This window comes from Nicotiana tomentosiformis, chromosome 2, assembly GCF_000390325.3.
Source record: "Nicotiana tomentosiformis chromosome 2, ASM39032v3, whole genome shotgun sequence".
Lineage (NCBI taxonomy): Eukaryota > Viridiplantae > Streptophyta > Magnoliopsida > Solanales > Solanaceae > Nicotiana > Nicotiana tomentosiformis.
Window position 1 is genome coordinate 53,066,864 of NC_090813.1, and position 25,293 is coordinate 53,092,156.

General features: G+C 38.1%; 1 protein-coding gene and 1 long non-coding RNA gene across 2 annotated transcripts; both read right to left on the bottom strand.

The window, feature by feature from the left end:
* Nucleotides 1–1,729: 1,729 nt before the first annotated feature.
* Nucleotides 1,730–10,131, bottom strand: LOC104113671 (choline-phosphate cytidylyltransferase 1-like). Its single transcript, XM_009623911.4, has 8 exons — nt 9,778–10,131; nt 7,974–8,087; nt 5,541–5,636; nt 5,222–5,264; nt 4,673–4,828; nt 4,444–4,524; nt 2,366–2,464; nt 1,730–2,149 (listed from the first exon to the last, which is right to left on the bottom strand). The coding sequence occupies exons 1-8, from the start codon at nt 9,966–9,968 to the stop codon at nt 1,994–1,996; spliced, it is 936 nt and encodes a 311-aa protein (XP_009622206.1). The 5' UTR covers nt 9,969–10,131; the 3' UTR covers nt 1,730–1,993.
* Nucleotides 6,568–7,967, bottom strand: LOC108948113 (uncharacterized). The gene is made up of 2 exons (XR_001972764.2): nt 7,450–7,967; nt 6,568–7,419 (listed from the first exon to the last, which is right to left on the bottom strand). It is a non-coding gene; the product is annotated as an uncharacterized lncRNA (long non-coding RNA).
* Nucleotides 10,132–25,293: the final 15,162 nt, after the last annotated feature.

Consider the following 25,293-nt stretch of genomic DNA (forward strand, 5'->3'; position numbering starts at 1 on the left):
GCACTCTAGGATAGATAAGATTAGGAATGATGTTATTCAGGAGAAGGTGCACGTGGCTCCCATTGATGACAAGATACGGGAAGCGAGGCTTAGATGGTTCGGACATGTTCAAAGGAAAGCTCAGATGCTTCGGTACGGAGGTGTGAGCGGCTAGTTGTGGAGGGCATGAGAAGAGGTAGAGGGCGGCCTAAGAAATATTGGGGAGAAGTGATCAGACAAGATATGGCGAGGCTCCAGATTTTCGAGGACATGACACTTGATAGGAAGATGTGGAGGCCGAGTATTAGAGTTGTAGGTTAGGATGTAGTTGAGTCTTGACTTACTTCGTACTATTGTGGGACTAGCCATGTAGGGTTTTTGTCTAAGATAGCTAGTGACAATGTTGTGTTTTACTACTTCGCTTTTCAGTGCATGTCCTATTTACTAGCTATCGTTTTTGCTTTCCATCTTTCTTCTGTATTTTATGGTGTTCCTATTTTTCCTATGATGTGGTGATACTAATATTGTCTGCTTTTGTCCTTTTGTCTTTTTATTTTCTTAAACCGAGAGTCTTTCGGAAACAGGCTCTTTACTCCTTTGGAGTAGGGGTAAGGTCTGCGTACACACTACTCCAAAACCTTATTAGTGGGATTTTACTGAGTTTTTATTGTTGTTTCTTAATCTTAAAAATCGTCCTCTCAAAAGACCTAAATTAGTAAAATTAGCCATTGCATTAATGAGTCACCATAGGTCGAAAATTTTTATTTGCCGTGGACAATCCCTCAAACAAGAAAAAATTAAAGATGATATTCATTTTAATTTTTGCAATGAAGCTTTTAATGAAGAAAAATGGCTGTCTATTTTGATTCCCAAGGATGATGTGTTTTTAGGTATTTTTCAGCAGTTATAATGGGGAAGGAGACATAGGTTAGTAGATCTAGGAGATATTGTGATGTTTGGGAAGCCAGACCATTGGTTTATTTGAAGTAGTTTTATGAAGAATAGGTGCACCATTGTTGTACGGTGAAGAGCTTGAAAGCCTCCAATGAAGATGAAAAGGAAAAAAAAAAAAAGAGAGAGAAACAGAAGGACACGGCAATATTCATTACCACTGAATATTTTAGCCAAAAGTAGATGGAATAGGATAAGTAATAATCCCACCTGAAGGACAGGAAGATAATATTTATCCATGGAACTGAGAGAAGAGAACTTCTGCAACCTTATGTCGTGGGGGGCCCCGGGGGGGAAGAAAAGAAAGGGAAATGGGAAATGGAATGGGGAGATGGGGTGTCGGGTGGTTATTTGAGATTTTTTTATTCTTTTTCACTTTTTATCTTTTCTTTTCATTTTTAATTACTTAGCAAACAACTTTCACGTGTCTGATTTGCGTGATATGCACGCACTATTGCCACGTGACACATATTGTTGTCACGTAAATTTGGTTAATGATCAAAGGTGTTTATTGCCACGGAGGCTATTTTGCCAAATTTTTATGCTAATCCTTTTGGTTTTATTCTTCCTAAACTTTTTCTAATGTTTCTTAATCATGCAACATTTTGATTGACAAAGAAAGTTTAGTCAATTTGCGAAAAGATTTTTAATCCTGATCAATAAAAATGAAGCGCAACGCAATCCATTAAATATTTGTACTCCGCATGCACACACTTAAAATTGCTCATAGAGTGGTCGCTCCTGAATATGAAGTCAAGAAACTGAGTCCTTAATATGAACTTGCCACAAGAAAGTTGCATTTTCAAAAATATATAATTATTGATCTCATATTAGACAAATCACTCTGTTTGACACCGCTACAGTACAAGACTATGCTTGATCATGGTTTTACAACACAACTAATTGCTACTACATCTAACCAAAGAAAACATGCACATCGCAGGTGCACCCAACTGTTACACGTCATACATCTTCAACCAACTTGATTCATAAGCTATACTTTACACAGTGAAGCTCACCACGAAAGTACCTTACTATTCATAACTCGAAAAAGTGAGGAACCCTAGTCTTCATCTTCACCATCGTAGTATTCTTCATCATCGTCAGTGCTCCCATAATAGTAGTCATAATCATCATCGTCGTCTTCTCTGTCATATAGAAGCCCTTTTATACTCTTGGTCCTCATCTGTTCTTGAATTCGGTCTCTTATGACAGTGCCCTGTTGAAATCCCAAGACATGATCAGACGAGCGAAGTTAAACCACTCATACAAGGACATTCAGCACTCTGGGTTGCCAATGTGGAATCACTTGTGTGTGCTTAGTGCTAAATTTTTCTTTTGCCTGGCAACTGTAGGAAATTGAGTACAAGATAGAGACAAGAGAAGAGGAGCGTGGGAAGGATGGGGGGATGGGAAAGAGGGAGAGTGATCTCACCATCTTGTGGCAACCCTCTTCAAACATCTCAAGGAAACCAGCAACCAATCTATCAGCATTTTCCACCCAAATATTCCGATGCTTTGCTACTGTTTGTATCTGCAATAAATAGTCTTTCAACATGTTTTGTGCTAGAAGACTATAAATAGCTATAAATAGCTTTAGACTGAAAGAGTATGATGACAGGCAATCTTCTTATGTTCATTTCATTAACATACATAAGAGCTATCAGAACGACTATGTATTGCTTCATTTATGGTAGCATGTTACAAAAGACGTAATAAAAAGAATCATGGATAAGAATTTTTTTTTTTCACTTTTCTACAAACAATTCAGAGAGCTTTTTTTCACACGGAAACCTAGCATCTCATATGAGAAGTAGCATCTGCTATCATAGCTCATTCATCAGAAAATCGCAACTCCCACTGCCTCCACCCAAATTCTACTAGGTGATAAACTATTATGACTAATCTGTAGAATAGTAAGAGGAAAATTTACGGAGAAGGTAGTAATACACAGAGCAACACAACATTAACCATAATCGGATGCAAGCTCATTTACAGAAATAAATATATATTCCCTCCGGTTCAAAGAGTGTCCACTTAGCCTTTGTTTGTTGGTTCAAAATTAAGTGTCCACCTACCAAATCAAGAAAGAATTAACCTTATTTTTCCATAATAGCGCTTATTTACATATTCCTGAGTCTTTTAAATTGCTCTAATTTTCTATGATATCGTTAAATAGGAAATATTAATTAGGGATAGTTTAGTCAGATTACCTATTTTTCTAGGAGTTAGTATTTTCTTAAGGGGTGTGCAAATGGCTAAGTGGACACTTATTTTGAACCGGAGGGAGTATTATCAACCAAGCCACATCATAATGGGCAAGCAAACCCAAAAGCTCATGAACACTTCATTACAGATTGAGTGAACTAATTGCACTAATTTTAAAGCTCCAGCACTCTCACAACAAAGGAAAGCATACCAATGTGGACCCAACAAAGTCAAACCATTTTCACCAAAGGAATATACTGATGCATCTAAAAGTGGTTGGACATATCACCCTATCCATAAGGAAAAACAACTAAATGCACAAGCATGGATCCATGCTAATATAGCTATTATGAAAATATGGATCGCTACTGTATTCCAAGTTCCTATGCATGAGCCGAGGGTCTATCGGAAACAGCCTCTCTACCCTCTTGGGGTAGGGGTAAGGTCTGCGTACACTCTACCCTCCCCATACCCCACTTGTGGGATTTTACTGGGTTGTTGTTGTTGTTTCCTATGCATGACATAATGTGAATGCTTCATCTCCTAGGGTGACAACTTGACCTAATGAAATGCTGTCAGCTTAAAATATGAAGGATCTAATAACACGAGAAATGAGAGTTGTACACAGATGATAAAAAATTGAACACCTAACACAGAAAGCAATGTTTTTTCCCTCACTTTTAGTGATGGTATAATGTTGGAATTCCATTCTAGGATCAGGGGCGGATTTACCCCCATGATACAGTGCACGTGAACCCATGGTCTTTCCGCCAAACTAGGTACTTTATGTACATATTTCCAAGAATTGATTTAACATTATTTGTTGGTACCCATGCTCCAATAAGGTTGAATGGTGGGACTTGATTAAATGTTTGAGTTATTTACCCAAAGGCATAGGATTCTATTCCCACTTAATACTTCTTTTTGCTCCTTTCTTTAATGGTGCACCCATGTTCTAGAAGTCTTAGATCTGTCTTTGTCTAGGATGTGCCAAACCGACCCACGTAACACTTCGTATTATTCACATCTTATTAATTGTATCCTCCAATTCAACTTTACCTTACGTGCGCTCATAATACTACCCTTTCATTGCTCAAAGTGCCATTTGAAAACAGACACTCAAAATCTAGCGGCTGGAAGACCGGGATCTCAATATCCTTTTTCCAGGTACAGTTTTTTCCAGGTACTTGCCAACTATATTCACAAACAACATATACTATGGAGGCTCTTCCACAAGCTCGCATTTGAAATTAAAGAAATGAAATGCATCATTAGAGATTGTAAGTCATATAAAGAAGAGTATACCTTCTCTTCCACTTTTTCTTGTTGTTTCTTTACTCTCTCATGCAACTTTTTCAACCCCCTGTTCACTCTCAGCCTTTTTTCCTAAAAGAAGCAATAATGAGGTTAATACGTGGCAAAGCAAATAAAAAGCGAAATGTAAAGCTAATGCGAGGAGAAAGTCTACATCATCCAATTAAAGCACTTTTTTCCTGAATATTAAGTCACCCAATTAAAACACTAAAGAGCATACCTTCACGTAGCTTAGACCAAGATCCTTCCTTGAATATCCTCGGTCCAAATTGCGCATCACATATTCATTGTAATCTTTTACAATCCTCATTATTAAATCTGAAGTAGATATTCCATCAGTCCGCTTGGTCTCCAAAAACTTACCAATGGACTTAACCTAATAACACAGGTTTTCACAATATTCACATCAGACAAGGCTTCAGCATGCATTAAGAGAGCATATCAAACTAGAGATCTTATAATGAAGGATCAACAATGAGTAAATCAAGAACGAATTTCATACAGCATGTTAAAAAAGATCCACAAGTTGCACATACCCTGGTATATGCACACAAACATTGTACAGATACAAATTCAATTCTTTTAAAAAGAAACATTAAGGAATAAGGTAGAAAGTCTCCTATGATATAACTGAAGTTCATTATGGACTTACATACTCGTAAACATCATTTCCAGCTCCACTTGACAAATTCAATTCTTTTAAAAAGAAACATTAAGGAATAAGGTAGAAAGTCTCCTATGATATAACTGAAGTTCATTATGGACTTACATACTCGTAAACATCATTTCCAGCTCCACTTGCATCTGCATAACTGACATGTAGAGACAAGAAGAGGAAATATTAAAAGATAAATATCTATGAACCAAAAGAAAACACAAAACAAACAAATAATACAAGGCAAATCATACCCCGGGGGGTGGGGAGGGGGGGGGACCTTGAATTAGTTATGCAAAGCTAATCCATCTTAAAGTAAAATAACGAATATAATATCAGAAGCTTCTCTAAATATCAGTTCCAAGGAATGAAGGAAACAAGGACCTCATGTATATCAACAGAAGTAAAAATTTTATGGGCCATTTAGCCTTACGGAAGAGCATCATGTGCCACATAGTCAATCTGATGTTTCTCAATGAACTCCGGGGTAACAACCCAAGGCGCATCTGGAATAACTTCATCAACCCATCTGCATCAATGCATACACAATTAACCTAAAATGAGGACAATATAGCACCCATAACACAATTTAAGATAAAGGGTGACATGACCCATCAGAAATTACATTACTAGACATTCTAACAGACTAACAGCACGTGCAGCTTCAGATAAAAACATATTCAGAAGTACGATTTCATGCAATATCATGCATATCACCTCCTTAGAAACCAAAAAATGTCAGCAAGAATCAGAATAGTAATTCCTACTATTAGATAATTATGTGTAATTGGTTATGCTTGGTGTAATACAACAGAATAATAGTAGGTCCCATAAGTAGTGTCCCATATTATTTACCTATATATGTTTTTATCTTGTGCCTATAACAGGATCAGACATTAGGTTTCACGCATTCTCCAAGTCTTTTCTTCTTATCTCTTATTCCTCGTACAGTATCAGCGCTTGCTATACTTAGATACCGGTGGCAATCCAGGAGAAGAAATTGTTGCCCTGTAACCTTCAATGAGTGCTTGCGCAAAATCTAGTACCACTATAAGACCGAAATTTCCATGCAAGCACAACCCAAAAGGCATATCTAAGAGAAGAAAACTTTTGCGGCTAAAATATCTCATCGGCTGGCCCGTGAGGTAGTTTCCGGTAAACTGCTTTCTTCTGACTCGCCAATCTCAATTCCCATCGAGGTTCTGACCAACTCTTATCACCGAACCCTAGCCCAAGACTGTCCACTTGTCCAGTCAAATTCCTTTATTATTTAGTACGTTTCAGTCAAATCCCAGAGAGCGTTTTTGTTTTATCATCTTTATGACCACTTTCAATCTTTCTTTCCAGCATCTTTGGAGTCAAATCAAGTAGGCCATCTAAATCACTTCCACTTAAGTTTTCCGGCACCCTAAGTTGTCAAGTTTAGCTCCGACATCTCTAGCAATTACGCAGTGAGTATATTTTCCCCTCAAACAGGATATTTCAGCAACCTTTTCTGATGGCTGTTTTCCAACACTATTCAGCAAACTTAACTCAATATCCTGTTCCATCTTCCATCAGTTTCAGACCCTTTCTCTAAGGTTTTGTGGCACTTCACTCTATTTTTTTTATTCTTTATTGAGCTCTCTTTCAACCAAATATTCTATTTATTGGATTTAGACTCTTTATCGAAAAATAAAAAGATATTCGGTCTGGTCTCTCAGGGTAAAAGAACATGGACGGGTTGAGTGGATCACATCGTCATGAGCTAATTTTGCCACACGGGTTGAGTGGATCACATTTTCTGATGGCTGTTTTCCAACACTATTCAGCAAACTTAACTCAATATCCTGTTCCATCTTCCATCAGTTTCAGACCCTTTCTCTAAGGATTTGTGGCACTTCACTCTATTTTTTTTATTCTTTATTGAGCTCTCTTTCAACCAAATTTTCTATTTATTGGATTTAGACTCTTTATCGAAAAAGAAAAAGATATTCGGTCTGGTCTCTCAGGGTAAAAGAACATGGACGGGTTGAGTGGATCACATTATCATGAGCTAATTTTGCCACCCATTAGTCGTGATAATCACAATGTATTTCATAATGCATCAAATCCAGAATTTCATGACAAACCAAGCACATAAATATTATTGTGACCTTGTCGAAGAAAAGATACTCTCAAGAAATATTGTCACAGAGTTGATGAAGTCAAACGATCAACTTGCATACATTCAGCAGATATCCTCTAACAGGTCACGTGTCACAAACTTGGAACATACAACTTGACGCACCAACTTGATGAGGAGCTAGATAATTAAGTTTAAATAGTCATACCTAGTTTAACATAGGGGTAAATAGTCATACCTAGTTTAACATAATAGTAGTCTCCCACATGGGGTAAATATGCTATGTAAATTGTAAATTGAATCTATAAATAAATTCAGGTATAAGACATTCGTCTTCACACAATCTCTCACTCTCACCCTTGTGTCTCATATCTCACACCAACAAACCACATTTTTAAACAAAATAGCTAGAAGTGACCTCAACTATTCATCTCATTGGGAACCAAAAGGCAAATGAACAAAACAATATAAGAGTAAACAAAAGAATGGGGTTCAAAAATAAATTACAGACAACATTCATTTTAAAAATCAAAGTTTCCCTCAATACACACAATATAAGAAACATCTACACGAGATTATAAGTTTAAAGGTGCATATAAGTTCATATTTTTGTATACGTATTCTGAAGACACCAGACAACTGAATGAACAATTAGACACTTGATCATTTCAGTATTACCGCAAGAAGAAAAAAACATTTCAGTAAAGCAGACTGAAGCAAATGCTAAATTTTTAACAGAATTGACAACTCCATTGAACTAACTTGCAGTGGCGCAGAGATTCATAGCGCTCCTTATCATTCATAACAGTTTTTCCCTTGTACATGTGGGTGATTTCATCATTGCAGCATCCAACAAGAAGATAAGTGTTGGGCAACCTACATTTTAAGCAATGAATAATTTAGTCTAAGCAAAACGTCAGTTCAATTTCACAAATTCGTCATGGCTTACAACTAATAAACAAAATTAAAATGCAACTTAGGCAAACATTTACTGTTTTTCCCTTTTACAGGCTAACTATTGCACATCTCAATAATGAGTTTTGGCTAATAACATCCCTGAACTATATCCAACTTAAGTTACATCCTTAAACTACCATATAGTGAACAAAAAACATCCTTGAAGTATACAAAACTTCGTTAAAAAACTAACAGAACGGAGGATGGCTTTCTTCTCTGCGAGCAGTAGGCCATGAGTGTGCTTGCTATGCTGGGTTTTGATGTTAGGAATAGAGAGGCATGAGACTGATTTATAGAGGATAGAGTGTGTTGCTAGAGTAGGGAAATGTACAAAGAACAATTTGCTCAACTCCAGTTACGCTGTTTTTGTTCTGTTACATTGAACTTGCAATCATCATTTTCTCAAAGAACATTTTGCACAAGAATGCATGGAAATTATCTTCCAGTTCTAGTGGGCGAGCACTAGAATGGTGGTATTGGGATCTTTAGGCACAAATCTTTTTTCCAACAGGTCTAATTTTAATCTCAACTCCAGGTTTCAAGTCACAGAAGAAGTTTGAGAAACTGCTTTAGCTACTTCGCCTTTGTCATTAGTGTTAACGAGCATTTTGACGCGCACAGAGAACTGTTCTGGAGTCCCCGAAGTCATGACTGTGAGCACTGCTAGCAATGGAGTCTGATCTGAACACTATCTGGGATACCAATGGATTTGCCTTCTCCATATGGATCTATCCTTGAGCTTCTCAATTTGAGCTTTACTGTATTCCATTTCTTGTTATGTCCCTGAGAAGTTAGCTGAATAACCCAGTTCAAGGCTTCTCTATAGTCTTGTTTGTTCCTCAGAAAGATTGCAGCTTTAGGTTCTGAATGGAGAATAAAGCTAATAAACCTTATATATTTAAGGACATTGAGCTAAGATTGCGTTTTGCATGCTTTCAAAACCAAACCATGGAAGGTAGTGGTGCCCCACACTACTTCACCATCCATACGTAACAACGCAAAGCCTTTCCCAAGTTCAGAACCCATAGAGGCTCTATAAATTCTTTTCATGCAACCAAATCATGCTCGATCACTTAGCTGCCGGTTGAATTATATAATAGCACTTTCGTGTAAACAAAACAAATTTTGTTGGATGTTGAAGATGATAGTGGAGGGGACAGATAGTAGAATTTGTAGGGATATTTTTTGTTCGCCGTGGTAGTACAAGGATGTAGTTTAAGTTTGAACTATAGTTAAGGGATGTTATTGGCCAAAAATTTCCTCAATAACTCTAGATACCTTTATCTTCCTACCAATATGCTACGGTGTAACTCTTCTGACCGAGGCTTAGGCAGAGTAATACAAATTAACCAGCTTTCTTTTTCGCCTATGATGGGATCCCTCTCATGACTGAACAAAATATACCAATTACCATTATCTCCCCAGTTCTCTCAGAAATCTAGCATCCCATTTGAGAATATAAAAAATAGAAACTGGAAAATTTTATTACAATCGAAGTCCATTACTTGTAAAATCATGGAGTAACATGCCACAAAAAATAAAATTGAAGGTTATAAAAACCATGAGTAAATAAAAGGAAATAAGAAGGAGAATAGAGAAAGTAATATACAGTTTTTTGGCTTGTTCAAGAGCGCGAGCATGGCCGAAGTGGAAGAGATCGTAGATACCGTCGGCGTAAATACGAGCCGGTCGATCTGTTGGCGGTGGATTCGGTGGGATTGGTTTCAACCGTCGCGGCTGCGGCTGCGGCTGTTGTTGCTGCTGTTGTTGTAATTGTGGATCTTCGCTTCCATTCTCCATTGTTTCTTCCTCTCTCTCTCTCTCTCTCTCTGCTATTGCTATTGCAATTGCAATTTGCTGTGCTTCCCAATATGACAATCGTAACGTTTAAATTGGAATTACTGTGTTCGTATTTATACATCTTTTGTTTCTTCCAACCCAGCCCCTACCCCACCTGCTAGCATCACACACCCTCAACACGGGGTACCGCTGCCGACCTCTCTTTACTCGAATTATATTTTGGGCCCCAATATATTTTAGTAATTGATTGGAGTAATTGATTTTTTTTATAATATTGAAAATCCACGTTTAATCTATATCTATATCTATATCTATTTATATTTATATCTATATTATTATAAAAGTATGAATAATTTATGTTAAATATTAAACGACTAAAATATCCCCAAAATATTGATTAACTTTTATGCCCTTAAATATTTATGTAATTTAAGAATCTAATTGTAAATTATTTAATGATAGAATTCTTTTTCGATTTAAACTATACATATGGGCCCTACAAATTTGATCCTACTTGGATTAGAAAGGCACGTCCATAATTTTCTCTCTTTTTTATTTACACAAGATGGTACATATGCATATAATCAAGTAGCATGGATGGAGTTTTAACCTCTTTTTTGTATTTCGTGATTTATTTTATTTTATCCTTGTAATATTTGATTGATTTGGCAAAAGTTCTTAATTTTTATTTATTGTTGGATATTATATAGCTATTGAAAATTTTCTATGAACAACAATAATTTTAGTTATTTTTTTTATTTCTCTCCCTATCTAACACGCGGTGCAAGATAAGCATAGCTATATTTGATTATTTGCATCACACAACATATTTAATTAGCAATGATGCTAAACTAATAGTAAAAAATATCGTTTTTTTTTTTCGTGAAGCTAACCAAGAAAAGATTTTCCGATTCCTACTGTAGGAACAATGCCAGATATATTTTTACGGTGAGTGGCCTCCTATCGATCTCTAATTCTTATTTTCTGTCGATAAATATTATCTTTTAGTGGCAATTGAACTCAACTTCGCTCTAAATTATTAAACTTATCTGCCAACTTATCTCAACCTTCACTTGCCAAAAAATTCAAATTTCAATACCAGGATTGCAAATCACAATACCCAATCAAGAAGTGCAAACATTTTGAGATTGATGTGGACAAGAAAAAGAAAAAGAAAAGGGGAACCTCTCTTACTAAATAGCATGTGCAGTAAAATGCAAAATATATTTTTCCTCTTGTGTTTTTACGCTATTTTAATAATATGGCTATTTGGGATTATATGTTGCTCACGAGAGTTTCTTTCTGAATAGATATATGATTAAACTTTTGTACATTATTGTTATGGAAATTAAATGAATATCTAAAAATTTTGTCACTTTGTTGTTGTCTGACAAAAATTGAGCCATTATATGCTGAAATAAGAAGAAAAAAAGCTAAACAAAAAACGTAAAGATTTGACTAATCATAATTGGATTATCTATCTTTAGCCTAAAAGCTTACATATAACCAATTATTTAGAATTCGAAGGTCCTTATATGCAGTAGAGTTATGGAGTTTTATATCTTTTTAAAAAATAAATCATCCCCTCGAGTAAGTAATAGATGAGTTTTTCATGTATAAGATACTTATTATATGTAAGTCTTTTCGAAATTTATAGTAAAAATAACTAAAGAGACATACTCCTATCTTTACAAGTCTTTCTAAAAATTAGTCGTATTCGGCCGAGAACAAAGATAAAAAGGATACAAAAATAACGAACTATACTAAGTAAGGGAGCAAGAACATGCCTTCTAGCATTAATTTCATGAATGAGAGCAAATTAAAATTTATGCGGTTAGATTTCTACTACTTCAATTTTTATGTCATAGTTCAACTAAATATGTTCTGAATATTAATGCAGTTAACAATATTACTATTTCTTACGTAAATTTTCCACTAAATGACAATAATTCTATAAACGACGTGGCAACGCACGTCTATAGAGACTAGTACTTATTAAAATCACGAAAGCCCTTAGTGAAATGTCGTTCGTCTTTTTTACCCTTTAAAATCAATTTTACATTGGACAAAATCGTAATTTAATTACTTTCCTAATATTTAGGACCTTAAAATTAATTAAAACTTTACTTATTAAATTTTTCCTTATTTAAACTATGTAAAGATTCTTAATATATAGGACTTTAAAATTCATTAAGAATTTACCTTATATAAATCCTTTTTCTTGATTAAATTATGTAACAGAACTAAAATTCCTTACATTTGAAAAAAAAAATCGTTTTGGTAAAATACAGCAGCTGTCCGGAATATAAATTGGACAGGAAAATATAAATACTCTTAAAGAGACTCTGTTGGCTGCAGGTCGACAAATGGAATGCACCTCACCTAGGTCCCCGCAGGTATACACGCATCTGCTCTCACATGGCCTCTAGATATATATGTACCTGCAAAAAAATGTGCAGCAAGTATAGTATGAGTACGTAAGCAACGTGTACCCAGTAAGTATCTAGACTAACCCAGAGAAGTTGTGACGAGGGGTCGACGTCGATGCTTACTAGTGGTCCAATAAGGCAAATACAGTAAGAAGTGAAACACATATGGGGTATAATAAATACGTGAATTAAACAAATATAAATATGTGGTACAATCTTCTTCTCAACAATAAACTCAACTCTCGATTAGCAGTCACCTCCTCCCCTAGAGTATATATATATATATATATATATATATAATGGACCTCACCAGATGGGTCGCCATAATTCAAATCAGGAAAAACTCCCGATACACTAGCCCTTTGTACAATTAATACGCACGATTCCCTAGAATGATGCGCGTGTTCAATTTCACATGTTGTCATATTTCCTTTTTAGTTTCACCAAGAACGTATAGCCCTTAAAGATTTAAGAGTTTTTCTATAGATATTTTTGAAAACTTATTCTCAAATTCATTCGAAGAGACACAAATAGAGTTAATTAGCTATAATTTTAGTACGATTCTTCAAAAAATATCAAATAACACAATAGATTAATTGCACATGAATTAATTATTTTTTAGGCTTAATTGTATATGAATTAATTATTTTGTATAACTACAGTAAAAATTTTAAAATGCATATTTAATTGCTTTGCTCTCAACAATTTTACGTGCTTCATGTACTTTCCATGAATGTATTTTTATGTTTTCTCTTTGGTGATGATGTAATAAAATATGATCATCACGTTAAGCGTCTAAATATTATTTATATGGATTTGTTTTCAATTAGCACAATTTATATAAGGTAAAATGCTAATGGATTTTAAAGTTCTAAATATTAGGACTTTTACCTAGTTTAATAAGGAAAGATCTAATAAATAAAATTTGAGTTGATTCTAAATTCCTAAATATTAGGAAAGTAATTTAAATTACAATTTCATCCAATGCAAAATATATTTTTAAAGGGTAAAAAAGGCGAACGACATTTCGTTGAGGGCCTAAGTGCTTTTAATATAATATAGATAACGTTGTGAATTCACAACGCATACTATTATGAACATGTTTACCCGAAAAATGGATAGAGTTGAATTTATACGCAGTTCCGAGGATATGTAGCGTAACTTAACACAAAGTGTAAGGATAAATAGAAATATAAATATAGATCGCAGAGAATGCGAAATAGATAAGGTTGTTAGGAACAATGAATCTTAGGATTCAACAAATAGAATCAATCTAAGAAATTTGAAAGAACGATTCTTTATTGTAGAAGAATATAGCGCTTTTATTATAATGTAAGACTGAGAAAAACTTGTCTTACAGAAATGGTAACCAAGCCCTTTTGTAGTGGAGGGATTTGGCTCTAAGCATAATAAAATAAACATTCAGTTGAAGACCCATGATAAGTCAGCTTTTCCACAATTTCTGCCAAGATTCTCTCTAGTGGGATTGCAACGGCTTTTGTCTGCGAGCTAGATCTTGCTTAGAACCCTCGATTTTTGGTTTGAGCTTGATTTCCACTCGAGCTCGTGATCTTGGTTCGAGCCCGATCCTGGATCGATCCCTCGAATTGATTCGAGGTCAATGTTGGTTGGTCTCTAGATTATCAGCATGATAGATCTACTCTACATCATGGTTCGATTTCGATTCGAGCTTGATAATGATATCGAACTCGACACGGATCGGCCTCCCTGGGTTCGAGATTAATTTGTTCCACCTTCAGAATTTTACTTCGATAGATCACCGTTCGAACTCGATCGGACGTGCTAAGGCCGAAATCTATTTTGACCGTATATAGAACTCACGTCGTATACTATTATGGTTGAATCCTACGGGTATCTAACATGAATCCACAGCCCTTCACGATTCTGAACATATACTATTTCTTTTAACTTGGAGTTTTTATCTTTCTTCCTTTAACATGAATCCTTGTAGTTTTATTAGAATCCATAGTACTTCCTTGTTTTTAATATTTTGAATGTGTAACACTTTATATTTATATTATTACTATATTAAAAGCGCGAAATTCTTTACCGAAATATCGTTCGTCTCTTTACCCCTTTAAAATAGATTACACACTAGATAAAATAATTATATAATTATTTTTCTAATATTTAAGAGTATAAAATTAATTAAAATTTTATTTATTAATTAACTTTTCTTATTTTAACTATGTAAAAAATACTACATTTAGGACTCCAAATTCAAATTTTATTTTATATTATTTTTTTCTTATTTGACAAACTTTTATGAACTTCATAAGTGCCTTTGGAGTTTAATACGTGTAACAAGTATTACATTTAGTTTAATGTCAATTGCTAATTTTCAACAATATATTCTTATATACATTTTATACTAATTGTCGCGATGCACACGTGCAACGCACGTACACTAAAGCTAGTTCATACTAAAAAGTGTGATGTCACTCGCTAGTGATTAATGAAATTCATAATATAGTATTTTAATATATCTATTCATCCTAATTTTTCTATATTATTTAAAATCTACACATAGTATGTGAGATACTTTCACATCACTAAATTATAATTTGTTAAATAAAATGACAAATAAAAAGAAAGGAAAGCTCGTTTGAAGAATTTGTTAGAGAAAACTTTATAAGGTAAATATATTATGACACGTGGTCGTCCGAGAAAGGGACACATGGAACCCAAGACAGGGGATGGCTGAAGACTGAAGACAATTGTTTCGTTTGTCACTGGAAAAATAATGCTCATAAAAATATGATAAATGATCTTCTCCCGATAGCATTTAATAGAGAATACTCATAGCATTAAGAGCAGTTACTCGTTACAAGAAATTTGGCATTTATACTCACCGTTATATCTTCATCAATGCCCTTCATAATGGGACATTAAAGAAGGGCACGACCCTAAAACCTTCTTCATATCTATAAATAGTGAGCTCAGTTGTCATCGTAAAGGACACAAATTTTCTGGCAAACTTACACTATATTTTATACAAAGCTCAATCCAATCTTATCTTCTTATTTCTTGATTTCTTTGTTATTGTGTCCGGGAATTGTTGCTTTTGTTGTTTCGTCTATATCCTAAGGCTGCGTATTGCGTAACTCTCCTATTATTTATTTATTTCAGAATCAATTTAATTCACTTATTTAGAAACCACGTATAAATTCAACTGTACTATTTTACGGATAAACAGTTTGGCGCCCACCGTGGGGCCTAAATAGCTGTGTAATTAAATTGATTCTTGCATTTTCTACTAACGTGTTTTGATTATTTTTGTCTTAGAAAAAATTATAAGAAATAGCAAATAGCACTGTTGACGGCATGCACAACCTCGTGATTCGAGAGGATCAGCCTCATTATGAGGACTCAATCAGTGACACCCATAACGAAGGGAGTGACGCTACACCAGTGCATGACAGGCAGTATCCTCGACATGTTCGGGGGGCCACTCCTGATGATGTTGATGAGGAGCATGTCGCCGACACTGTAAGGGTCTTGCAAGAGCAGCAGGCGATCATTCTAGGCCACCTCACACGACAGGATAAAGTTATGACGGATTTGAAGAAAGCGTTGTCAGTAGCTTCAAATAATGCAAACAGACGAGATCTGATTCCTCCCGCGGTTCCCACGAATCAAACAACGCGGAGAATCGACAACAACACTCCCAAGGGTGAAATTGGCTCTGATGGGGCAGGGGGGAACGAATCGGGTCTCAACAACGAGAATGAACTTTTACGGTTCATGAGGGAAGTAAACACCCACATAGACCAGATCCCGGGCGCGCCACCAGTGCTGAAAGGCCCGGACTCGTAGAAGTATACTCAATTGCCATACAAGCCAAGTGTGATACTAGAGTTAATCTCGAAGCGGTTCAAAATGCTAGAAATGCCAAAGTGTGGCGGAACTTCAGACCTCCAGAAGCATATTACCACCTACACAGCGACGATAAAGGGGAATGCTTTAGCTCCTCACGAAATTGAATATGTGCTGCTGAAGAAATTTGGAGAAACCCTCACGAGGGGGGCTTTCACATGGTATTCGTTGTTACTCGAGCATTCCATAGATTCCTTTGAAATACTTGCGGATTCTTTCATCAAGGCTCATGTGAGGGAAGAAAAGTACATGCACGAAAGGCCGACATATTCAGGATAGCGCACGGAGAATCCGAGCTGCTACGAGAGTTCGTTACTCGATTCAAGAAGGAAAGAACGTTGCTCCCCGTTGTCCCGGATGAATGGGCGGCCGAGGCGTTCATCAAAGGATTGAATCTAAGGAGTTCAGACGCTTCCCAGAAATTGAAGAAAAGCTTATTTGAGTTTCAAGCAACGACCTGGGTGGAGGTCCACAACCGGTATGAATCAAAAATAAGGATAGAATATGATTGGGTTAGTTTTCCATCATCGACCAAAGGACGAGAAAAGAACAAGGAAAAATGAAAGGATGATTATGATGCAGACATGCGGACTTCGAGGGGCCGATTTTTGCCTTACGAATGAACCGAAGGCCGCAATAGAGGTTTTCGGACAGCGGACAGGTTCACGATTGACAGGAGGAGGACGCATACAGATTGCTGCTACCACACAACGACGCATTGGTAATTTCTTTAAATGTGCTAGATTTTAAAATTAAACGTGTTCTAGTGGATCTAGGGAGTTCGGCTAATATCATACAATGTAGAGTATTGGAGCAAACTAAACTCACCGGAAGCATTATAACGGCCATAAAGCTCCTCGCTGGATTCAACCTCGTAAGTGTGACAACTCAAGGAGAAATTTTATTACTTACAAACGCTAAAGAAGTAATGAAAACAACTCTTTTCGAAGTGGTAGATGGTGATATGGGATACAACATCATTCTGGGAAGGCCATGGTTGCACGAGATGAAAGTTGTACCATCAACATACCATCAATTGCTGAAGTTTCCAATGCCCGAGGGAATTAAGCAAATAAGGGGTGACCAACCAACGGCAAGGGAGATGAATGCAATTTCGGTATCCAGTAGCAAAGGAAAGGAACACGTGGTATAGCAATTAGAGGGCCCGACACCTACTCCTGAACTAGATGAAGTTAGCCAGGCGTCGGAAAATTATCAGGTGCCGAGATATTTTCAAGTTCCAGAAGAGACCGATGCAACGAAGTCCACAGTGGAAGATCTGGAGCAAGTGGCATTATTCGAGGAATTCCTAGAAAGGAAATTCCACTTAGGGACAGGACTGCATCCAGAACTCAAGTCCAACTTCATTAAATTCCTTAAATCTAACGCCAATTGTTTTGCATGGTCATATGAGGATATGATAGGTATCCCGACAGAGGTAGCCGTACACGAGCTTTGATCCTAACATACCTCCGGTAAGACAAATGAAGCGCCCGATCGCCGAAGCCAGGAATAAATTTGTCAAAGAAGAGGTAACCCACTTACTTAATATCGGTTCGATCCGAAAGGTAAGATATCCAGACTGGCTAGCTAGTGTAGTAGTAGTTCCTAAGAAAAATAATAAGTTTTGCATGTGTGTAGATTATAAAGATCTTAACAAAGCGTGCCCGAAAGACTCGTTCCCACTGCCAAACATCAATCAAATGATTGATGCCACGGCAGGGCATGAGTTAATGAGTTTCCTCGATGCTTATTTCGGGTACAACCAAATTAAGATGAACCCAGAAGGTCAGAAAAAAACTTCATTGTTAACGAATTTCGGTATATATTGTTACAATGTGATGCCGTTCGGGTTGAAAAACGTCGAAGCCACTTATCAATGACTCGTGAACAAGATGTTTGAAAATCAAATAGAAAAAACTATGGAAGTTTATATAGACGATATGCTCATTAAGTCTTTAAATGTAGGTGATCATCTTAAACATCTGCAAGAGACTTTCGACATCCTAAGGAAGCATAATATGAAGCTTAATCCCGAGAAATGCACGTTCGGGGTCAGTTATGGTGAGTTTCGGGGATTTCTGGTATCACAAAGGGGGATTGAAGTAAACCCTAATAAGATCAACGCTATAGAGGATATCCCTAACCAACTGTCAAACGTGAAGGAAGTCCAAGGGCTTACGGGGAGATTGACAGCTTTGAGCAGATTCATTTCCTAATCATCAGATTAGTATTAGTGTTTCTTTGTACTGCTCAAATAGAAAAATAATTTTGAATAGACCCCGGAGTGCCAGCATGCTTTGAGGGATTTAAAGAAGTACTTTTCAAGCCCTCCATTGCTTTCAAAACCAAAAGAAGGGGAAACATTAATGGTTTACCTCGCGGTCTCGGAAGTTGCGGTAAGTGCGATTTTAGTCCGAGAGGACAAAGGTACGCATTCTCCTATTTATTATGTTAGTAAAGTTTTAACGAGAGAAAAAACTCGTTACCCACATTTGGAAAAACTGGCCTTAGCTCTCGTAGTCGCCGCTCGGAAGCTGAGGCCCTATTTCCCATGCCACCCAATAACCGCAGTGTCTACTTTCCCTTTGTGGAACATCCTCTATAAACCCCATCTCTCGGGTAGATTGTCCAAATGGGCCGTCGAAATGAGTGAGTTCGACATAGATTGTCTCTTGGCTGATGTTGTGGCCGAAATCACGCCTTCGGGGGAAACCCTAAGGCAAGCCATCAAGATGGTCCATTTAATTAACAGTGAAGCAGCGTATGAAGCTTTGATTGCAGGACTCGAGTTTTCCCAGGGACTTGACTCTCAGGTCATTGAAATCAAATGCGACTCACAGATGGTAGTAAATCAGGTCTACGGGATCTTCGAAACTAAAGAGGAGCGTATGCAACAATACTTGGTAAAGGTTCAAGCTCTGCTGGCGAGATTCCGAGAGTGGTCAACTACTCATATCCCAAGGGAAGAAAACGCAAAAGCAGACGCATTGGCAAACCTAGGATTATCAACACAATTAAAGGGATTGGAGTCCAGATCGATATTACAACTGATGAACTCAGTCCTGGATACAAATGGTTACTACGAGGTAAATTCAACTAATATAGTTTGGGACTGAAGGAATGAAATCGATTATCTCGAACACGGGAAGATACATGAAGACCCCAAAATATCCCGGATGTTGCGCACCAATGTAGCGCGATATAGCTTCAAGGGAGGCCAATTGTATAGAAAATCTTTTCAAGGCCCGCTGGCCCTATGCTTAGGAGCGTCCGAAGCTAACTATGTCATGAGAGAGGTTCACGAAGGGATATGCGGCAACCACTCGGACGCAGATTCCTTGGTGTTGAAGTTGGTAAGGGCACGATATTACTGGCCCTGCATGGAATATGACGCCAAAGACTTCGTGTGAAAATGTGATAAGTGTCAACGTTACGCGCCACTGGTGCATCAACCGGCAGAACCCTTACATTCGGTCCTATCTTCGTGGCCGTTCATGAAATGGGGAATGGACATCGTCGGACCATTACCATCGGCTCCCGGAAAGGTAAGATTTTTTTAAATTTTAACTCACTATTTTTCTAAGTGGGTGGAAGCACGTCCTTATAAAAATATCAGAGAACGCGAAGTGGTGGATTTCTTGGGGAAAAATATAATTTGAAGGTTAGGAATACCAAAAGAGATAGCATGCGACAATGGGCCACAATTTATCGGCATAAAAATTACACAGTTCCTCCAAGATTTAAAAATAAAGAGGATCACATCTTCACCTTATCATCCAAGCGCAAACGGTCAAGCGGAGTCGACGAACAAAGTGATTATTCAAAGCCTCAAGAAAAAGTTGGAAGCGGCTAAAGGAAATTGGCCCGAGGAATTACCCAAAGTTCTACAGGCATTCCGAACTACGGCCAAGTCGAGCACAAGGGAACCCTCTTTTTCCCTTGTGTACGGTGCAGAAGCTTTAATCTCAGTGGAAGTAGGGGAACCGACCTTGAAATACTTCCAGGCAGATGAAGAATCGAACAACGAAGCAATGCTAGTCAACTTGGAACTGCTCGATGGACGTAGGGAATTGGCACATGTAAGAATGGTAGCTCAAAGGCAGAGAATGGAGCGGTATTATAATCGAAGAGCCAACCTTTGTTATTTCAAGTAGTAGGAGACTTGGTTCTAAGGAAAGTAACTCACAGTACCCGGGAGCTCAACGCGGCAAAGCTAGGTCCAATATAGGGAAGTCCCTACCGGGTTTCAGCTATCACCGAAAAAGGTTCATACGAGTTGAAAAACCAAAATGGAGAAAAGTTGCCCAGCAATTGGAACGTGGCACACCTCAAAATATATTATTGATGATGAACATTATCCGATCAGAAAGTATGTGCTGCACTTTTTTTCCTTTCGTTCAGTTTTTGTCCCAATTGGATTTTTTGGCAAGGTTTTTAACGAGGTAGAAACAGAAAGCATACTACGAAGACATCAGCAATAAGACCTTTAATATCAAGGCACGCAAGCAAAGATCCACTCGGGGATGGTTAGATAATCTTTTGCTCTATAGCAAAATTTCCACAAGGAAGTTAAGTCTGCTATTGAGCACATGTTACCCGATCATTCGCGAGCACAAACCACTAGAGGGTTGTTAGATAGTCCTTCGCTCGATAGCATAAGTTCCTAAGGGGGAAGTAAAGTGTGTTACCAAGTTAAGGATTATCTAGCAATACATTAGTGGAATCTTCGAAGATATAAGACTTCCAGTGTACCAATTCACACTCTTCGTATTCGAACACTGGGGGGAATGATATGAGAATATGGTGACAATGACCGCCACGTTGACCGTTAAATGCAAAATCGAACATAAAATTACATCATTGAGACCGGGGATTGCGCGGCCAGCCCCGTAGAAATAAGTTGTACAAGTTAGCCACAAGTAATGGCAATTTCTTTTCAGCATAGCAAATGTTTATGTATTTTTTGAAAATAGAAGGAATAAAATAACATCCTTTTGTTTTTATCTTGTTTCTTGTCTGAACAATGAATTAAATTTGTCATTTGAAAGTTAAACAAGTACTTCAAAGTCTAGTGTTGTAATGAATAGTAGGCGTCCTCTTCAAGAGCACCGTAAATATAAGAGGGCCCTCTCTTATAAAAACCCTCACATTAAAGGGTTAGTTCCGGAAGAATTTATGCCCAGAATAAAAAATGCCATCGGGGAAAAATACACCCGAAGCCGTATACGAAAGGACACAAAAATTAAACTTGTGCAAATACTTATCAAAGCCCTCAGGGAAAAGGGCTAATGCCCAGAGCCAAAAATGCTTTCGGGGAGAATACACCCAAAAGTTTCACATAATAAGACGCAAAAAAGTTTGCGCAAAATTCTTAAAGAAAATGCAAATATTAAAGGCTTGCATGAATATTCTAACGAAAAGAAGACTCAAACAATACTAGAGCAAAAGATATTTTATTTACAAAAACACGTCAAAATGGCACATGTACGAGAACTGGAAAAAGAAAAGAAAAGCTAAACTGCAGTATCTCCGGAACCATGAGGAAGAGAAGTGTCCGCACCCCGGGAGAAGTAGACGGACCCACCGATGGCTCAACATTTTCACTAGTTTGGCCTTTGGCATCATCATCATTCGATTCTTCTTCAGTTCCCGAAAACTCAGAACCGGAACCAGAAGGACCAGGTACATCAGACCTCACTGGGAGTCCTCTTTTAGCAGCTAACTCAAGCTCGCGGACCTTAGCAGTTTTAGCATCAAAATCAATGACACCAACTTTGGCCTCTTCCAAGGTTTTTCTCCCCATGCTATACATGGCGTAAGTTTTTTCAACAACGAGGGAAGCCGCTTGAGTTCTTCCTTGAGTTGGGTTACCTCGGCAAAAAGGTTTTCCTGTGAGGACATAGCAGATTTGAGGCTAACATCAAGGTTGCGGACAGTTGAACTAAAAAGCCTATTATGCTCGATAGTTTTCCTGTACTTCTCTTCCAGTTGGGCGTGTTTCGCCCCCACATCAACAAGCTCTTCAATTTTGGAGTTCAAGGTTGCCTCTAAGATAGTCAATCTTTCAACAGAGACAACCTCACATTCGGTTGCAGCAAGAACGACGTTATAGACTTCAACTCACTCGGCCCTGGCTTTGTCAAATCTAACCCTCAGAGGGCCAATTTCTTGGCTAAGGGTTACTACTTCTTGCTCACTTTACCGTAAATGAGTTTTCAATACAACAACCTCAACGGCTTTGGCTTGCAGTTTTGAAAGGCGAACAATATGGTGCTCCTGCTCTGCCAATAGCTGATCCCGTGCGGAGGTAATCTCTTCCTTTTCGCGAATCAACCTCTGAAGGCCCTTGGAAGCAAGAAAATTGTCCTACAAAGTTAGAAGGGTAAAATTCAGGATATGTTCACACCCAAAAATAGAAGAAGTAATAAAGGAATAAAGGAATGTACCGCTGCGGTATTGTGCATGGCATTGTTCAACAAACACTCTCCCGAGAGTGCTTGAATCTTTTCCCAGTCTTTCTCTAAAGCCAAAGGCTTCAGATAATTAGCAAACTCCACCGACCGGGATAGAAAGTTGCATTCGGTAGAGACCGAAAGGGTAACGTTCCTCCTCCTTTATGGATCTTCAGAAGGGGCACCATAATTTTACCACAAATTCCCATGAACTGGGGACTGTGGAAGAGGAACACCTTCTTCGTGGTCAGGTGCGGCCGGCGGAGACGGTGTAGCAATTGTTGGTAGAAGGATGGATGAAGATGGAAGTGATGTAGAAGTTGCTGGTGTTGGTGAAGATGGAGATGAAGTTGATGGAGTTGAAAGGTGAGAAACGGTTGCATCAAATGCAGTGCTAGTTGTTGGATGCTCGCCAACCAAAGACGGCAAGGGTCCTGTACTCAGCCCCGCAGTACCGGATACAACAATTGGGGCCCGAAAACGGGAGTTGACATTATCTACCAAATCAAATTCTCCCCAAAGTGTCGAGGCATCGTCCTCGGTAGGTGTAACTCTCTCAACAGGTTGAGAATCCTGTTGAGATGATGAGGATCGTCGTCTTCTATGTAGAGAAGCTCCTTCATCACTAGCTTCTTCATCATCGTTGATCATCACAGTGTCTATGACCGGCCCAGAAGGAGGGCCAGTCACCATCGCTACCAGAGATGACTCGGGGGCATCGGTCCTCGCCCTCTTATTCTTTTCCCCGACTGCAGAGAGACGCCTTCTCTTTGGTTGTTTGTCTTCCAGTCGGGACTCCGTAAAGAAGCATTTTCCTCTCGAAGCAGGCCCGGAGCCACATGTTCGAGTAAGCGCCTCCTGAAGCAGCCTCGCCGCATCAACAGGATCAACCAAGACATCCTCCTCGGCAATAGCAACAAAGCCCGCGGGTAGACCTAATTTCATAGACATGTTAGAAATGATCAATCAAATTCTTCACATGAAAAATTGAAACAAGATTAGTTTGAATTTCCATGATTCTTGGCTTTCCACACGCATTTAGGGGCCAGTTCTTTCCACAAGTGAGTCTTGGGTGTCGTAACGTCCAATCGTTTGTACCCACCGGTCCAAACCTTCAATCACTGGTGGGATCCAGTGAGTTATTGAAACAAATGAAGGATGGAGGATCAATACGGCTATAAAAAACTTTTAGTAAAAGGAAATACTAAACAAAGAGCTTACGAGTGCAGTTCAAAGCGGTCGGAAAGGATGAAGCCATTACCGAAATGATGTCGGTGGTGGCAATTGCAACGAACCGTTCCATCCACCCACGGTCGTTATCATCATCTATGCTAGACAACAATGCATGATGGCCATGCTTGCAGATGTTTATTATTCGCCCACGGAAGAGTTTGGGAGAATAGAGATTCATCATATGAGCTACGATTAGCTCCTCTTCAATTTCCTGGCACAAACTCCGAACGCAAGCAACTGTCCTCCACACAGAAGGACTTACTTGTACCAAACACACCTGGTAACTAAAGCAAAACTCCGCAATTATGGAGTCAAGCTCTCCGCTCAAAGAGAACGCACCTAAAGTAAAGGGATACGTGTAAACATATGTAAAACCCTCATTGGGTAGGGTGAATCGCTCCGATAGATCAGGAGCGATAATTTTCAAGTCATGGCAGCGTCAGTCTTCCTTCACAGCAGGAATGCTCGAAGAACGTATGGAAGAAGGATACCTGCTAACGGCCCATGTACGAGAGTTATCAGTAGGGAATTTCTCTTCGAAGTCTTTTGTGGTAATAAGACTTCGAGGGATGATGGAGCCCACTGTTGGAGAAGCAGAGTCCTCATCCTTGTTCTTGCCTTTTGAGGTACGTTTTGAGGAAGAAGCCATTGTAGGAAAGAAAAGAAGGGCTTTCGTTTGAAGAGAATTAGAGAAAATATGAAGAAACAATATGCAAGTTAGGTAAAGGAAGTTTGAAAAGTTATGAAGTATAATGAAGGAAGTTGATACGTATAAGTAAAAGTTTTGGCGGTTAAATTCGTGGCTAGGTTTACCTCGATAATCGAAAAAAGTTGTATTGAATCATGGGACGACGCGTGTTCGGGGCATTAAATGCGGAGAGACATGCGTCTAATCAACCGTCAGAAGCCTTCAGAGGGAATTATAGTAATTTACGCCAAAAGAGTGTTTCTACCAACTTTCCGGTAACACAAAGTTATGTCGCCGGAAAGCAGTGGGACTATATGTATAAGGTAAAATATGTTATGACATGTGGCCTTCTGAGAAAGGGACACATGGAACCCAAGACAGGAGATGACTGAAGACTGAAGACAACTGTTTCATTTGTCACTGGAAAGAATAATGCTCATGAAGATGTGATAAATGGTCTTCTCCGGGTAGCATTTAATAGAGAATATTCATAGCATTAAGAGCAGTTATCCGTTACAAGGAATTTGGCATTTATGTTCACTGTTATATCTTCATTAATGCCCCTCATAATGGGACATTAAAGAAGGGCACGACCCTAGGACCTTCTTCATAGTTATAAATAG

What these genes read in the sequence shown, in the direction of transcription:
- LOC104113671 (XM_009623911.4), bottom strand. Translation starts at nt 9,968, where the DNA reads ATGGAGAATGGAAGCGAAGATCCACAATTACAACAACAGCAGCAACAA. An exon ending in CTTGAACAAGCCAAAAAACT is followed by an intron (nt 8,088 to 9,777) that starts GTATATTACTTT and finishes CTTAAAATGTAG; the next exon opens with GTTGCCCAACACTTATCTTC. An exon ending in GAAATGATGTTTACGAGTAT is followed by an intron (nt 4,829 to 5,221) that starts GTAAGTCCATAA and finishes CTGTGTTATTAG; the next exon opens with GTTAAGTCCATTGGTAAGTT.